This window comes from Astyanax mexicanus, chromosome 14 (genome assembly GCF_023375975.1).
Source record: "Astyanax mexicanus isolate ESR-SI-001 chromosome 14, AstMex3_surface, whole genome shotgun sequence".
Taxonomy (NCBI): Eukaryota; Metazoa; Chordata; class Actinopteri; order Characiformes; family Acestrorhamphidae; genus Astyanax; species Astyanax mexicanus.
The window spans coordinates 33,897,748-33,915,155 of record NC_064421.1 but is presented as its reverse complement, the minus strand read 5'-3'; the positions used below and the strand labels follow the sequence as shown (position 1 = coordinate 33,915,155).

The 17,408-nt window shown below is 37.0% G+C and overlaps 1 protein-coding gene across 2 annotated transcripts in view; it reads right to left on the bottom strand.

Moving 5' to 3' along the window:
- Positions 1–17,408, bottom strand: part of rasgrp3 (RAS guanyl releasing protein 3 (calcium and DAG-regulated)) — a 121,751-nt gene that overhangs the window by 28,037 nt on the left and 76,306 nt on the right. For both annotated transcript variants that reach the window (XM_007238737.4, XM_015602847.3), the window contains exons 5-8: positions 14,766–14,897; positions 12,104–12,251; positions 8,578–8,751; positions 1,552–1,668 (exon numbers count right to left, since the gene is read on the bottom strand). In XM_007238737.4, the coding sequence (XP_007238799.3) occupies positions 1,552–1,668; positions 8,578–8,751; positions 12,104–12,251; positions 14,766–14,897 (571 nt within the window). The remainder of the gene's footprint in view (positions 1–1,551; positions 1,669–8,577; positions 8,752–12,103; positions 12,252–14,765; positions 14,898–17,408) is intronic.

Sequence of the window (17,408 nt, the reverse complement as noted above, 5' to 3'; positions counted from 1 at the left end):
ATTTGCCAAGTAGCCATCGCACTTTCCAAGAATCGTTTCATTGTATGGAGTAAACATTTGTGCCAAATGTTTTTTTTTTTTTTTGCCCACCACTACCACCCCCCCTTCTTCGGAGGACCATTGAGAAGGTCACTGTGCAGAGGGAGGACATAACGATGTGTATATATACAAAATGAACCAAATAGAAAATAAAGATAGAGGGGAAGCGAAGAGAGCGAGAAAATAAAAGGAGAGAGGGGAGAAAAAAATACACACACAAAAGTAGAAGTTTTACCCTTGAAAGAAAAAAAAAAAGAAAAAAAAATTTTATTAGAGAATGGCTTCCTATATTTTTCTATTTATCCATCCCTAACATAATAACAAAAAATAAAAAATAAAAATAAATAAAAATAGCTAAACGCCTTAAATTTAAAATGTGTTATGCGACTGTGTGTGTGTAGGAACATTTGGGTAGCGTTGATATATGGATATATATATAGATATATATATATATATGGATGTGCCAAATGTTTTATGCAAACAATAAAATCCGCAATTAAAATTGTTGCAAATTCAAAAGAAAAAAATATATAGCAAATAAATAGTTTTAAATATACTTGGTTACTGCATTTTAGTTATTTGCAAATTATTTCAGTTTGTATTTTGCCAGTCTTTCATTTTTGTGTTTTTGCTTCATTCTTTTGCTTCCTAGTTTTGGCACAGTTTTGAAGGGTGGGCGGGGCTTAGACGAAGACTTTCCCCTTGAATCTTCATTGTCACCTGATTTTACACTTGTCTGAGACCTACTAATGGAGATTCAAGGGAAAAGCCTTCTTCTAAGCCCAAAAGTCTTTCCCAGCAAAAATCCACAGAAAATTCACTAAAACACAAAAATGTAAGACTGGTAAAATGCAGCAGAAGCAAAGGAGAGATTACAGAAACTGCAATGAAAGCAAAGACTGACCAAATCAAAACTGAAATAATTTTGATATAAGCATTTGCAAAGAATAATAAAGTAACCAAGTAATTTAAAATATATATATATATATATGTATTTGCTATATTTTTCTCTAGTGAATCTTGCTTGATTGCGGATTTTTTTTTTTTTTTTTGAGTAAAACCTTTGGCACAAAATTCACTCTATGTGAAATGTGCACATAATGTATGACAGCGAACTTCCACCCAAAAGCAAGCTCAGGAAGAGAAAAGTAATAAAAAGGTATTCATGTAAAAGTGTTTTGTAGTCTCTCCTTTATGAAGCCCAGCTAAAGCAAAAAAAAAAAAATGGCTTGAGAATTGCAATCAGCAGCTACTGTCCAGACTACGCAAACCTGGCTGACACCATTAAGTGTAAATCATCAGAATACGGTTAGTGAGATTTATTTTGTGTGTGAATTGTACTGTATTGCTGATAATATCAATATAAACATATTTCTTTTTTTATAAGGCTTTAAAAAATGAAGGCCTGGAAGAAAACAATATGGCTTGTCTGCTGGAAAAGTAGATCTCGGAACATTAAAGCCTGGGCACCCCTGGTTTAATGGTTAATGTGTGAGGAGTATCTGAATGTACCTTAGTGACGTCAGGGCTGAGGTGAGAGTGGGTTTCCTTCAGCCGAGAGATGGAGCTGTGGCTCAGACCTCCAACCACTGCCATCAGTGTGTTAAAGTTCTGCAGATGCAGCAGTTTCTGTGTGAGGGAGAGAAAACGGATGGTGAGCAATCACGAGAGATGGAGAATGAAAGAGGCTAAAAGAACAAACAAGTCAGTCAACTGGTAAAAACATAAAAAAACACAACTGTCTCATAACGCAGCAGAGAAAGCACTGTAGCCAGAGAGGGAAAGGAAGCCTTGGGGTAAGACTACACACTGAGGTTGGTGTGGCACATTCAGTTCGCACACAGATGGTGTCAGAAGCCTATAGAAAAAGACCATTCTAAGCCTCAAACTGTCAGTGACTCATTAATTTTTTTTGTGGGTGTGGCCATGCCAGATCATTCGTTGTGTGAGGAAGTTTGAATGCAAATGAATTACATTGTGTCTACAAGACAAAATGAAGTAATGTGAAAATTATGTAATGTGAATTTATTTGGTTTAAAATCAATGTATCACATCAGATTAGATAGATAGATAGATAGATAGATAGATAGATAGATAGATAGATAGATAGATAGATAGATAGATAGATAGATAGTGACACAGCATCCAGGGATACAAATAAACAGTATATACAGTAAAAAACTCAAGACTGGAGCAGTCTAACCCCGGCTAGCACTGCTGGAGCAGCTTTAGCATTAGCCGCTAACTGCAATAAGCCTTAGCTCTTCCGCCGTTCAGAGTTGAGTATTATTAGCCTGTAGCCTGCTGCTAACCCCTGCTAGCACTGCTGGAGCAGATTTAGCATTAGCCGCTAACTGCGCTAAGCACTAGCTCTTCCGCCTTTCAGAGGTGAGTATTGTTGCCCTGTAGACTGCTGCTAACCCTGGCTAGAACTGCTGGAGCAGCTTAAGCATTAGCCGTTAACTGCGCTAAGCAATAGCTCTATTGCCAATCAAAGGCAAGTATATTGGACTGTAAAACAAGCAAAAAAACAAGCTGTTAAAACAACCTAATGTCGCATAATGCGCCTTATATTCTGGTGCGCTTATGTATGAAAATAGACCAGAAAATAAACGCTCATTGATAATGCACCTTATAATCCGGTGCGCCTTTATTTTGTTTTCAAGAGCATCACTGGTTATAAATGGTAGCACAATATAACTTATAAAACCAGTATAAATACAACAGTAATTTGGCTAGTTTTTTCTTAGAAATAGCAAGCAGCTCCCTTTAAACTTACAGTCAATTCTTTTTAATGGAACACAGTGTAAAAATAACCTCCTTATAGTTCAGTTCAAGGAAGAGTGTACAGTATTAAAATCCCTATCACATACAATAGTACAATAGCACAAGCTCAGGGCTGGCGTTAGGCATTTAAAGTTAAATTTTACTTTTGTAGTGCATATATATCTATTAGCATGCTAATGCATCATTTTATTTTAAGTATGCCATTATTATGATTACTATTATTATGATGATTTTTATGAGCCACGTTTTTTGGTGTCCCCTCCTCGGTGGAGCGTCAACACTGCACAAGCATATCTACTGAGATTCCCTCGAGCAGTTTCAGTATGTAAAGATGTACAATCACTATGATCTTACTTTCAAAATTGCATTTAAACAGGAGCTTAATTAATTATATTAATTGAATTAACTGCCCAGCACCACATAAGGGGGAATATTAAATACATAAAAAAGTGTAAGATCTGAGTCCTTTATCTTAAATGTTAGATAGTAATGTTGCAGACCTATGTGGTCTACAGTGGGCTAGCATTTCCTTTAACCCCCTTGCCTAAATAAATCTCCCGCTGAGTCTGTGTTATTGTACTGTAGGTGCAGGCCTGGTCCTTCCTCCTCCTCCTCCTTCTCCTCCTCTTCTTCCTCCTCCTCCTCCTCAAGCCTAATGCAGGCACTAATAGGCGTTAAGTGATGAGCTATTGAGTCTTTGGAGCCGCTGTAACAAAGCAGGGCTGCTCTGTTGTGATCGCGGGCTGCACTCAGCTCAATTAATCCCCCCGCTGAAAGCAGCTGTATCAATGCACAGCTAATGGCTCAAATGTAAAGCAGCAGCAGAAGCAATGGCAGAAGCAGCAGCAGCACTGTGAGCAAGAGCGGCTGAAGAGACTTCTCGGGTTTTTTCGGTGCTGCGAAAGCTTTTGTGAAAGTGCATCATGGGAGTCGTTTCATGTGGCTTTGTTTCTCTCCCTCTCGTTTTCTTTCTTTCTTTCTCTCTCTTCCTGTCTGACTGTTCTCTCTTGCTGCACTTTCATTTTTATGTCTTTAAACCTTCACCTCTCTCAACCCCGTATTTATTTTTGGCTTTTTTTTTTCTTACACAAATTTTGTTCAAATTTGTTTAGATTTTGCTCTTCAATTTGGAAGGCCAATAATAGCCCAACCCCTGCTCATATGAACTCCCCCTGCCGCTAGTCACGCTCTCGTTTCCTCACGAGCACTCGGAGGAAGGCGCAGTGACCCAGCTCTGTAACATCAGCTAACAGACACCTGTGCTGACCAACATCATACTAGGATTCACTCTAGGAGTGATGTGGGAAGAGAGCGCCATCTACCCACCCAAAGAGAGCATGGACAATTTTATTCTCTCAGACTTCGGCTGCTTAGAGCTGAGCTGAGATTTGTTCATGATCCACTGGACCACTCGGAGCCCCTCTCTTTTGATTTTTTTAAATGTATTTATATTTTTATCCCATTTTCTCCCCAATTTGAAAGAATATTTACCCAACCCACACTTATTAGGGCTCTGCACTGAAAAAAAAATGATGCATAACATTTACTTAAAAAAAGTTTCGCAACTTTCTGCATTTGCTTTTTTTTAAGTGAATTTAATTTCAGACAAATTTAAGTAAATTCAACTCGGTTTCAAGACTTAAATGTTACATAGAGTAAATAAGTGAACTGAACTAAATAAATGAAGTAACCTTTACTTCATTTATTTTTGCTGAATCAATCCTTTCTTTTAGCAAACTTTACTTCATTTCTGCATACAATATTACCTAATTACAATTACTTAATTTATATAATATTACTGAAATTAAAATATTTTTAGTTAAAACATACATTCAAATATTTACATAATCTCAAAGTTTTATTTTGTAAACAGACCCAATCTCACTGTCTCAACACATGGATGGTATACTAAAAAGAATGTATTACATGCCTTCCATGCGTCAAGACAGTGTAATATATGTGTGTTTTACTAAAAATATTTACATTTCAGTAATATCAGTAATTAAGTAAAGGTTACTAAAAAAAGGATTCTCCAGCACTGAGACTTGAGACTGGCACAGTTTTAGCATTAGCCGTTAACATGCTAAGCGTTAGCTATTTTGCCGTTGAGAGGTGAGTATTATCGGCCTGTAGTCTGCTGCTAACCCTGGCTAGCACTGCTGGAGCAGCATTAGCATTACCTGCTATATATATTGAGTTAACAAAAATAAATTAAGTAAAGTTTACTAAAAGAAAGGATTGACTGAAGTCGATTAAAGTTCAGTTCACTTAAAACCGAGTTGAAGTTACTTAAATTTATCTAAAATTAAATGTACTTAAAAAAAGCAAATGCAGAAAGTTGTGAAACTTTTTAAAGAAAATTTGAGGCATAATTTTTTTAAGTGCACACTCTCAACACTAGGAGAGTAAAGACCAGCACATGCCTCGTCTGATACACATAAAGCTGGACAAAACATGAAAGAGAGTTCCAAGTTTTAGCGGCAGCAGTGCAGCAGGATCTGTCACCAATGGCAGAATGTCTAATTGAAGCAACAGTGAGAAGTGTGGAGCTAGAAGATCTAAGAGTACGTGAAGGATGATATGAAGAGATAACTTTAGCTTTTTGTGGCTAACCTAACATGAGATTCAAAGGTAAGTGATGAAAAATGAGAAGTTTTATAAACAGTATTATTGTCTTTTTAAGATCAATTAATTACACTAATATAATTCTAATATAATAGCATAACAATGCAGTTACTCTCTTTTAAAGCGCAATAAAGGACAAATAAAAATTACAATTATTAAGAATATTCTGATAATGGTACTGGCATACATAGAATGTTTAAAATGGTATAACATAAATTAATCATTAATACACTTAAATCAATCAAAACTGCCATATTGGTTCATTGACATTAATGGGTCAAAACTAGGAAACTAGGCATCAGACCAAAATTATTCAGCCAAAAAGTACTTTTGGGGTTGGCACCCCTACAATATTGTTTTAAAAGAAACATAGGCTATTTAATTTGTGCCATACTAATAAGAAGTAATGGCCAAATTATTAAAAAAAACTGCAGAAATCAATGGTCATATTTATATTCTGCATTTGGACAATTTTTCATTTTTATTTTGGTGCATTTTTATCAGAAACCATGAGTAATACTGAGCTCATCAACAATTATTGAGGTCATGTCCATGTATTGTATGATAAGTTGTTAATACACTGTATTTTTTGCACTATTAGGTGCACTTAAAATCCTTTAATTCTCACCCAAATAGTCAGTGTGCCTTATGATCCGGTGCACCTTATGTATGAACTTTACCAGTCAGGTTTAAGTACAGCGTTATACAGGAGTTTCAGTTTAGTTCTCCCGCACTAAGACTTGAGACAGTATTAGCATTAGCCGTTACCACGCTAAGCGCTAGCTCTTTCGCCAGATAGAGGTGAATATTATCAGCCTATAGTCTGCTGCTACCAGGGCTAGCACTGCTGGAGCAGCATTAGCATTACCCACTAATGTGCTAAGCGCTAGCTCTTTTGCTGTTTAGAGGTGAGTATTATCAGCCTGTAGTCTGCTGCTAACCCTGGCTAGCACTGCTGGAGCAGCATTAGCATTAGCTCTTAGTATTTAGTAGCTTTGAGTATTAACGAACTGTAGTCTGCAGCGTTTACCTTAATAAAACAAGCTACGTGGCTTACCCTGGCTTACCGGAACACTCAGGGTTTTGCAGTGTAGCTCTGTTGGGTGCCATTAGCCGTTAACCACGGCTAACCTTAGTAGAAATCTACAAATCTAAGCTTACTGTAGATAAACAGATTTTTTTTTGTCTGTGTAAATCTGTGTAGATTACATCCAGCACTCGTTTTAATTTGAAAGAAATTTTTTTTTTTTTAAGAATTTCAGTTTTGTTTACATAACTTAGCTTAGCTTAGCTTTAAAGGTCTCACCACCCAGAGGCGAGACCTGTAGCTGAATAAGAAGGAAAACATGACGACACCTCTGTTCCTCACTGGTGTTGCATAATGCACATTATAATGAAGGGATGAAGTTTTAAACATGGCAAAACTGAGAGGGGGCTCAGTATTCCGCCTAAGCGGACACGGCTGACCGGTTCACCCTCATCACTGAAACGTTGTGCACACCTACGTCTCCACATCTACATCTCCCTCTCCCACGGCTGCCTTTTGGATGGCACTCTTCTCCGGCACATTGCCTTTGTGTGCGTGTGCAGAATTAGCATAACAAAGAGGCTGTAAATGTCATCATCCTTCATCTAAGTGCTGGAGCTCTCCACAAGCTTTCGGAGTGCCGAGGGCCTACGGTTGCTGTGTTTAGAGGTTAGCGGGCTACAGCTGCATAACCAAAGAGACCACTCCAAACACAGGCTGCGTACTCTCCTTTCTGTTCCTCTGCCAGTGTCCTACATATGGCAAACATCCTGGCATCCAAATTCATCTGAAATCTCACGGATATTCGCTCCATTTTTTATAAAATGGATTCCATAAGATTTTGGAAACTTGTCTTAGAGATTCTGCATCATGCAATTACTGCAGATCAGTTCATCTGTTCTATTACATTTAAAACGTATCTATTGGATTCAGATCGGTTGACTGCAGCCATTGTCATGTTCAGGTTAGAGTAGTATCTTCCACAACCATATCAGGAGACTCTCTTGCTATGTTTCAGAAACTCCTGAAGACAGAGCTCTTCAAAGAGCACTTACTCTCTTAACACCTCTAACAAACTGACTACTTCTAACCTCATTTCCTTCTTCCCCATCTCTACTCCTCTATCCTATCAATTCCCTTTGACCTCCTTTAGACCCTATCTAAAGATGTTTCTACCTTTAAACTTCTATTACTTTTGTACTTTACTATTGTAAGTCACTTTGGACAAAAGCATATGCCAAATGTAAATTAATGTAATGTAATGTAGTAACAGATTATATGTAATGGAGGTATCCGGACATAGATATCAGGATACAGTAAAATAGTACCGTATCACAATAACTTGTAATATCTTGCATGTCTCAGATATCCTCCCTGCCACAAAAAACCCCTCCTAAACTCTTTATTTTGCCAATGTTTTTTGTTTCCTACAAAATCTAAGTGGTATAAATCAGTTTACATCAGTTTAGGTAAACGTGAATTCATGCTGCTATAAGGCTTTTTGCTTTAGCCAGAAGTCTTTTTACATGAACTTTATTTTTTAAGATTTTATTATTTTCTTTGAAGTTAATTTTTTAGGCATTTTGTAGATTTTGTTCCAGCAGTCACTGATATACATGTAATAAACTGGGAATTTGTTTGAGGACAAAAGATTTGTTTAATGTGCACAGGGCACATTCCCATTCCCAACCCTGAGGATCATGAAGACAGTTTTTGAATGAGCTTTGCTTTGAGACCTGAGGTTCAGGTTCATCATCATGCTTGGAGTAGCTGTTAGAAGACGCTCTTTGTTGTTAAGTTGATCTTTTGTTGTTTAAGTAGAGGGTTGGAGGTTTTGCACTTCTGAGATGCCTTACTGTAGCCTCCAACTGTAGCCTCCAACCAATCTCACCATTCTCTGTCTTATTAACAAGACATTTCCAGAACTGAAGAACCACTCACTGGAAAAAAATCCCCACTTTTATGCATATTCTGATGTTTGACAACGACAAAAAGACCAAAAAAGGTGCAAAATCAACTGTGAATTTCTATTGAAATCAGCCACTGATAGCAGGGTTTATGTAAATGTGCATGTGTGTATGTGTGCGTGTGTGCATCACCTGGGCAACGTGGATGAATTTGCTGATGACGTTGGCTCTATGCTGGGGGGTGAGTTTACTGAGCACCATCAGCTGCACCCACTGGGAGACCCCATTGAATAGGGCAATGGATCGTTCCAGCGTAGGGTTATCAACCAAACAGCCATGCACCACATAGCTCTGATAGTCTGTGAACTGAGAACATACATGGATGCGTTGGACAAGACACATGTATTTTAAATAAGAGGAAGACATTATAGGAAATGCGAACAGAAAAATGTTTCTTAAAAGTGTTCCTAAATTTATATTCACCTCACCCAATTATGTCACTGCACTACATACAGCTCTGGAAAAAATAAGATATCATTTAAAAATAATGAGTTTCTTTGATTTTACTAAATTGAAAATCTCTGGAATATAATCAAGAGGAAGAGGGACGATCACAAGCCATCAAACCAAACTGACCTGCTTGAATTTTTGCACCAGGAGTGCAGGCATAAAGTTATCCAAAAGCAGTGTGTAAGACTGGTGGAGGAGAACATGACAAGATGCATGAAAACTGTGATTAAAACCAGGGTTATTCCACCAAATATTGATTTCTGAACTCTTAAAACTTTATATTTATGAACTTGTTTAGGTCTAAAGCCATTTCTGATTTTCTGCAAATAAATGCTGTGAATTACCATATTTTTATTTGGAATTTGGAAGAAATGTTCGTAGTCAGTAGTTTATAGAATAAAACAACAAATGGTTATTTTACTCAAACATTTACCTATAAATAGCAAAATCAGAGAAACTGATTCAGAAACTAAAGTGGTCTCTTATTTTTTTCCAGCGCTGTATTCTCTACATATTTGTGTTATTGTATGACTGTTGCAGAAAAGAGTGCAGTAACACAATCTGTTCACCACTGCTTTATTACAGACATAGGATTTGTAAATTGACATTTCAAAAATCCATTTCTAAGATTAAACTAAGATTATTGCCATAACTACAGACGAACTGTGGGATGTTAACTGTTTTACAATACTAAAATTATTTTCTCAGTTTTCAGTTAAATCTAAGCAACTTCTAAGCAACTGAAGGCCACTCTTACATTTCCTTGTGTTAATGTTTATGTTCTGTTAGGGTAACACTTTACAACAATGGTGTGCATGACAAAGTTGCCATGGCAGGATGAAGCCACTACTAAGAGAGAACAACATTGCTGCTCCTTCGCAGTTTGCCAAAGAACACATGGACAAGCCAGAAGGCTATTGGAAGAATGTTTTGTGGACAGGTGAACATTATATAAATATAAATATAATATAAAAAATAATAATATTTATAATAATAATTTATAAAAATAATAATTTATATAATAATATAAAAAATATTTTGTTCTCAATAAAAATAAAGAGCAGGTATACTGCTCTTTACAGGTATACAGGTAACTGGTGAACCTGCATTAATATGCCATAGAACATCATCATTTTTTCACACAAATCCTAAAAGTAGGTAAAGAGAACCCAGTTTAAAAAAATGAGACAAAAATATTGTCTCATTTTTTTAAACTGGGTTCTCTTTACCTACTTTTAGGATTTGTGTGAAAAAATGATGATGTTCTATGGCATATTAATGCAGGTTCACCAGTGTAGGTGTGAAGATGAGAAGGAATGTCAACATTCAGAGCTGAATGCTTTATAATCCCTTTATCATCAACCTCTTTTTGGAATGTGTTACAGAACTGAAATGCAGGAATGGATGTACTGTATATTTACAAATGAAATTAAGTTGGCCGAACAATACATGGAATATCCTGGGTTTATAGTGTCTGCAATGAAATAAAATTCACTAACTATTGACCATACATTACAATGTCAATGAATCCTTACAGTTTTTCTAGATTGTTTACACACAAATAATAGTACTTGAACACAATGGCTTCGTTCACATTTCCAGGCTAAAGTGACTCAAATAAGATTTTTTGCTAAATGTGGTTCAGATCTGATTGAAAATCAGTTACATTCAAATGAGTCACATTCATATGTGGTCCTAAATCGGATACGTATCCAATCCATGGACATGCTTTTATGCATGAGCTACGTGCTTCTCTGTCGTACTCACGCATCTCTTGGTGCAGCTGTGCATGTTGAATTGTCAAATGGGTTAACACTTGTCACAATCTACTCTCACTAGAAAACTGCAGTAGTGTACATCAATACAGTATCAATGACAGTGGTGTGCAGTGAGGCCCTTCTAACCCTTCAGAGAAGGGGTGACAATAGGTGCATGTAAATGATTGCATAATATTTAATCAGGAAATATATATAATAGTTATTGTAAACTATAAGCATATATAATAATTTAAAGCACTACTCTTTGTTTTTCAGTTGCTACAGGACTCTTATCTGACTCACAGCAGTTTTAACCAATCAAAGCTTTTTAAAATGGCTTCTGCCCCCTTGTGACTGCGTGACCCTTTCTGCTGATTTTTTAAGGTTGTAGTAATGAGCATATTAGCAAAGTTGCAGGACATCTAACTAATCAGATTCATGGTTTTCACTCCGGGGGCGGGGCCATGGCTGTCTAACCCCGCTGTGTTGAAGGTGTTACGCGTTGCTTAGTGTAAAACTGAGCTCATGCTGGATTAGTTCAATAGTTAACTAACTATCATGGAATTGCGACTGCAAATCAGACAGATATTGTGTCAAATCATATTGAAAAGCCCTTTTAAAGGCTGTCTTTCAATGTGAAACTAATTCACAATAATAGGCCTTCTGACTGGTGAGTTTTTGTGTGTAATTATGTTTTGGCTGACCTGACGTCTTGTAGGCATACAAATGAGGGATATTTGTTGGCCGGCTGTACTTGTAGGAAAATTAAGCATTGATTTTGTCGTTTGTGTGCATTAAGTTTATATAACTAAGTCGAGACAGAGAATATGTAGTTCTAGTATAAATCTATGTGTAGGTCGGCGGGAGGAGGGGGGGGGGATTTGAGGGGGGGGGGGGTGCAGAAGGGTTAACCACTATATTAACTGCACGCCACTGATCAATGAGTACATTTGTACAGTACTGCCTGTGGACTGTTCTGTATGACTGTAAAAATTCACCCTTTGTGTCCTACATACTATTTACAGTATTTTACTATTTGTACAGTTGATTCTTTTCATGGCTGGATTCGTCTTGCTCGGGGATATTTCCTTAGTGTGTGTTTTTCGATTTGTGTGTAGAGTTCTGAGAGTATGAGGCATGCTTTCAGAATTTGTGTGTAAACAATCAAGAAAAAGAGAGTTATAGTCTGCACTATTTTTTTATCCGTATCTGGAATGCCTCACATTTGCACATTGCCGTCGTCTGCGATATCGGTATTGCAAAAGGCAATATCACAATAATTATTAACAACTGAGGCCTGGTAACACTCAACATAAACTGTGCAAGTGCAAGTATGCACACCCACACACATCGTTCTCTATCTCAGATGAAAGGCCTGAACAGCTGCACGCTTTCCCAGGTGAGCTTTCTTTCCATATCTTTGTTTTTCCACCAGCGGGCTGTGGACTCACTGATATCCTCCTGATGGACTTGTACTCCAGGAAAGTGAGGTGTTCGGCCAGCTCGATGGGCTCCAGGTGGTCGAACAGCAGCGAGGCTTTGCCCTTCTTCACCTGCTTCTTGCGCTGCGTTAGCTTCCTCATCCAGTCATACGAAGGGCTGTAGGGGCAGATTACAGAGTCTTTACACCTATCAGCTACATTATTAAAATCACCAGCCTACTTGCTTACCAACTGCAGACCATCTGCTGAAGCACATTTAGTGTTAGCGATCCTCTAGCTCTTCATCAAGGGTCAGTTTCTGATCACAGAGCTGCTTTTCGCTGGTTATCACTAGGTGGTGGTCCGCTATCAGTCTAGCAGTGACAGAGTGGACGCTGTGCCTGATATACTCGTTCTAGCACCACACACACATTACCACCCCACTGCCATGTCTCTGCTGTGCTGAGAACAGCCAACTACCCAAATAATATCTGGTGAGCAACAGGCCTGTGCTCAGAAACTGACCACAGATGGGCTACAGATGGACTACAGTGTGACTTGCAGTGTGGGAGGATCTCATTAAGTGGCCAGTAGGTCACAAGTTGGGAGTTTCTAATAAAGTGAGTGATAGTATACAGAAGTGGGTTTTAAATAAAGCGGGCAGCGAAGGGAAATACAAGATACGTGTTCAGTATGTGTTTCTAATAAAATGGCCAGTTAGTGGAAGCACAAAAAGGGAAGGTTTTTTTAATAAAGTGGTTAGTTTTTCGAAGAGTTAGGTGTTTCTAATAAAGTGGACAGTCAGTCAAATCACTAGGTAGGTGTTTCTAATAAAGTGGCCAGTGAGTCCAACACAAGATAAGAGTTTCTAATAAAGTGGCCAGTCAGTGGTAGCACCAAAGGGGTAGGTGTTTCTAATAAAGTGTCCAGTAAATCAGACACAAAGTGGGGGTTTCTCCTAAAGTGGCCAGTTAGTGGAAGCACCAAAGGGGTAGGTGTTTCTAGTAAAGTGGCCAGCTGGTGAAAGCACAATGGACGTAAGTGTTTCTAATAAAGTGGCCAGCTGGTGGAGGCACAATGGAGGAAAGTGTTTCTAATATAGTGAGTCCAGTGAGTCCAACACAAAAGAGGTGTTTCTTATAAAGTGGCCAGTTAGTGGAAGCACAAAAGAGGCAGGGGTTTCTAATAAAGTGGCCAGTAAATCAAACACAAAGTGGAGGTTTCTAATATAGTGCCCAGTGAGTGGAAGCACAAGGTAGGTAAGTGTTTCTAATAAAGTGGCCAGTGAGTCAAATACAAGGTAGGTGTTTCTAATAAAGTGGCCAGTGAGTGGAAGCACAAGGTAGGTGTTTCTAATAAACCACAATAGAGTGAAGTGTCTCTAATAAAGTGGCCAGTGAGTCCAACACAAGATAAGTGTTTCTATTAAAGTGGCCAGTTAGTGGAAACACCAAAGGGATAGGTGTTTCTAATAAAGTGTCCAGTGAATCAAACACAATGTGGGGGTTTCTAATATAGTGGCCAGTGAGTAGAAGAACAATGGAGGTAAGTGTTTCTAATAAAGTGGCCAGTGACTCAAATACAAGGCAGGTGTTTCTAATAAAGTGGCCAGCTGGTGAAAGCACAAAAGAGTTAAGTGTCTCTAATAAAGTGGCCAGTGAGTCCAACACAAAAGAGGGGTTTCTTAAAAAGTGGCCAGTTAAGGGAAGCACAAAAGAGGTAGCGGTAGCTAATAAAGTAAGTCAGGGAGTCAAATAAAATGTAAGTGTTTCTAATAAAGTGGACAGTGAGTCCAACACAAGGTAAGTGTTTCTTATAAAGTGGCCAGTGAGTGGAAAAAGAAGGTTAGGGCATTGTGTTCTTTAAGGCAACAATTACTTTTTGCATTGTCCTTTCAATGTGTTTATTAATAATACTGGGGCTATTTTGTTTTCTTTTTTTCTTTTTTTTTTAGCCTTAGAGCAACATTATGCAGTTACGTAACAAGGCAGTCATGGCCAGCAGTGGTTCTTATTTTTTGATGGATATATTAACAGAGACCCCCAAGCTCTCAAAAACAAATCCCGTATAAAAATCAGGCTATAGAGGGTTAACTAGGACAATTAACTATTTTATCATGAACTGTTTACATTATAGATTGATGTAAAAAAATATGGTCAATATATGGATATTTGTTGGAAAGGCTCAGCTGAGAAAGCCACAGCTTGCTTGACACAGCTTGTTTTTGCCATTCGTTCAGCAGCAAGCCACGAATCACCTTTCTTAATTCCTCTACTCTCCTCGCTCTAAGCAACGGTGTATTGACTTTATTAACTGCACTGATTGGAACAGTGGCCTCCAGGTGTGGGAATGCCTGTAAATGATCTCAGTAATGGAGTTCAATTAGACAGACTGTCATAAAGCCCCATGCTCCTCGGAACAATCGCAATCTACTGTCAGCAGCTTCATTAGCAGTCGCTCACAATTAGTGTGTGAAAGGGCAACACACACATTTATAATGCATTACTGTCAATCAGCCGGCATTCTAACGTTATTCTAATCAACACAACACTGATCGTTTCAACTTTATAGGTCAATGATGACTAATTTATTGCTTGGTAATCTAGTGGTGTGATCATTATGCTAATGAAAACAGAATGGAGAGAAAAATACGCACTGTTTGTGTGTGTGTGTTTGTACAGTCTGTACTCACATGGTGGATATGTCGAGCAGTTTGAGGTGTTGGTCACAGCCCAGCTGTGCTGCTACATCTCTGAACTCTTCCGTCAGTCGGATCAGACCCAGATCCAGATCAAACTCGGCCGGGAATTCATCGATCCAGTACCTACACACAAACCACAGGACAAAAAAATAGACAAAATATTAAGAAATTGAGATTTTGAAATAGCATTTCAAAATACTAATATAAATTGTGAAATTATTGCCAGTTAATGTCATTTGAGAATTTGAAATGCAAAGTCAAACTATTGATAAAGTAAGTCCTGATTTCAACACAATAAAAAACATATAAGAAATACATTATTTTGTAATACTTATTTAAATATTTAAACAAATTATAATTATATTTTTGGAAATTAAAGTAAAAAATATTTAGTACCATTTGAGAAAATATAATTATTGTAGTCAAAAAATAGAAAATAATTTAGTAATTCAAGATACAAATTCAAAATGTTGAGAATTCACATTAAAACATAATCCTCGCACAAAAAAAAAAACATAATACTGATATTATCACAAATTATTGAAACCATACATAGTTTGATAAGTTATTATCAGCTATTTTGATGATACACAAGTAGTATTTTTGACATCTGTGTTAGGAAAGACTACAACTTAAAGTTCTTACAATTTTCTTTTACGTTATAAAGTAACGCTTCCTTATCAAAACACTGACATTTAAATTTACACAACATGAGCTAACTGACCAATATATGTGCCATCTGAGCTGGTAGAGGAAGAGTGAGAGGGAGGAAGAGGAAGAGGGGAGGAAAAGTGACCAATACCCAATAGTGTGTAGTTAGTTAGACAAAAATCTAATAATATAAATGAAGTGTTTAAAACTATTTGGTGTAAAAGTAAGATTTTGATATGATATATGGGTCATTCTCCATTTGGAGTGGGAATTCAAGTAGATACATTTTTAAAAAATCTATTTAATGTGTCCCAGAAACAAACAACCTTAAAATGTCTATTAACAATTCCACTTACCACATATGCAAAATAAAGAGCTTAATTCCTAATATATTTTAATATAAAATGCAAAGTTTTAGTCAATTTGTCACTGGTGTTATCCTATCTTGAAGAATTAATTTTTTCATCAATTTATTCATTTTTAATTGAAATTACAATGTGACTGAATGTGATAAAGAAATTTCATTTAACTTACCAAAGTATGTTTATAAACAAGCACTAGAAATAACTAAAATAAAGCAGTCTTTCTTTGTACTTAAAGGCATCTTCCTATACTATTTAAAAAAAAAAAAACCAATAATACATTTTTGTCCAATAAACATGCAAAAAATGTATCTACTGATATAACATTTCATGCAGGATACTTTTAATAAAAAAAAAATTAAAATCATGAAAAAGGACAAACACCACATGGTAACACACCTGTAACACCAGTGACTGCGACACCAGTGACATTTTAGTCAAAATGGATATTAAAAGGATATGAAAAGCCTGCCTCACTGACAGTCAAGAGACTATTTGTAACTACTTAAAACCAATGAACTAAAAGACATACAGAAATATATTTGATAAAAAATCAATTTTTTAACCATTAAAGCACATAACACCAGTGACACAAAAGAGTTACTGTATGTGCCACCTGATAAAGAGAATTATCATCAAATTAATCAAATAAAATGAGCAATTATGGACTCACCTTCTCATGCTTTGAGATGCTTATTCTTTGATGACCTGTGACCCAGGGAAGCAGTTTAACAGAGCTAGCAATATCTATGATAAAATATAATATAAGAATCCTGATAAAACCAGTGACCAAAATCTTTGTGACAAAAATATTTTTTAAATAAAATACTTTTTTTTTTAATGTCGTATGATGTTAATCATGCATACAGTAAATATGGATCTGTTTTATGAAATCTCAAAAGTTAAACCTTTCAAAATATTACTTTACACTAAAATGTTTGCTCAAATATGATTTAAAAAGGTAAATCAAAGAATTGTGTAATATAGTCGAGAAAATGTAAATATAGTCGACCACATAAAATATCAAATATTTGGTTTATACTGTCTGCAATCAAATGTTAAATCACTTTTGCTTTGCTTTTAGTCTTTAGAATATACTCTATAAAGTTGCACATGATGTTGTTAGCATAGATATTTAAAAATCATTAAAGGATCATGAAAACTGACCTAAAATTACAGTTCTTTGGTTCTACTGCCTCACGGACCCAGCAACCCCCATCCTCACCACCACTACACTCCCCAATCAAGGAGTTAGAAAAGGGGACCAAAATGAAGCCCAGTGAACATGAACATGAGGAAGTATTAAACAAACTCCCCCCACAACCCAAAAAGAAGAGACAAGCTCCTAAACCACCGGACAGACAGCTCCGCTCTCGACTTCTTCACCAGCAGGAGCCCCTCCCACCTCCCTCCACCATAAGGGAAGAGGCCGCCACAAGTAATCCAGCAAACTGATATATTTTGGGTCCGTGCTGCTACAATGGTGAAGTCAGCAGCACATGTTTTCAAAACAAGTACGGACCCTGTGTGCCAGTTATCTCCCCCATTCCAGTTCTTATCAGAAGCAGAAAGAACAGAGAGTATAGGTCACATAATGTGAATATATCCAACTTGCAGTATA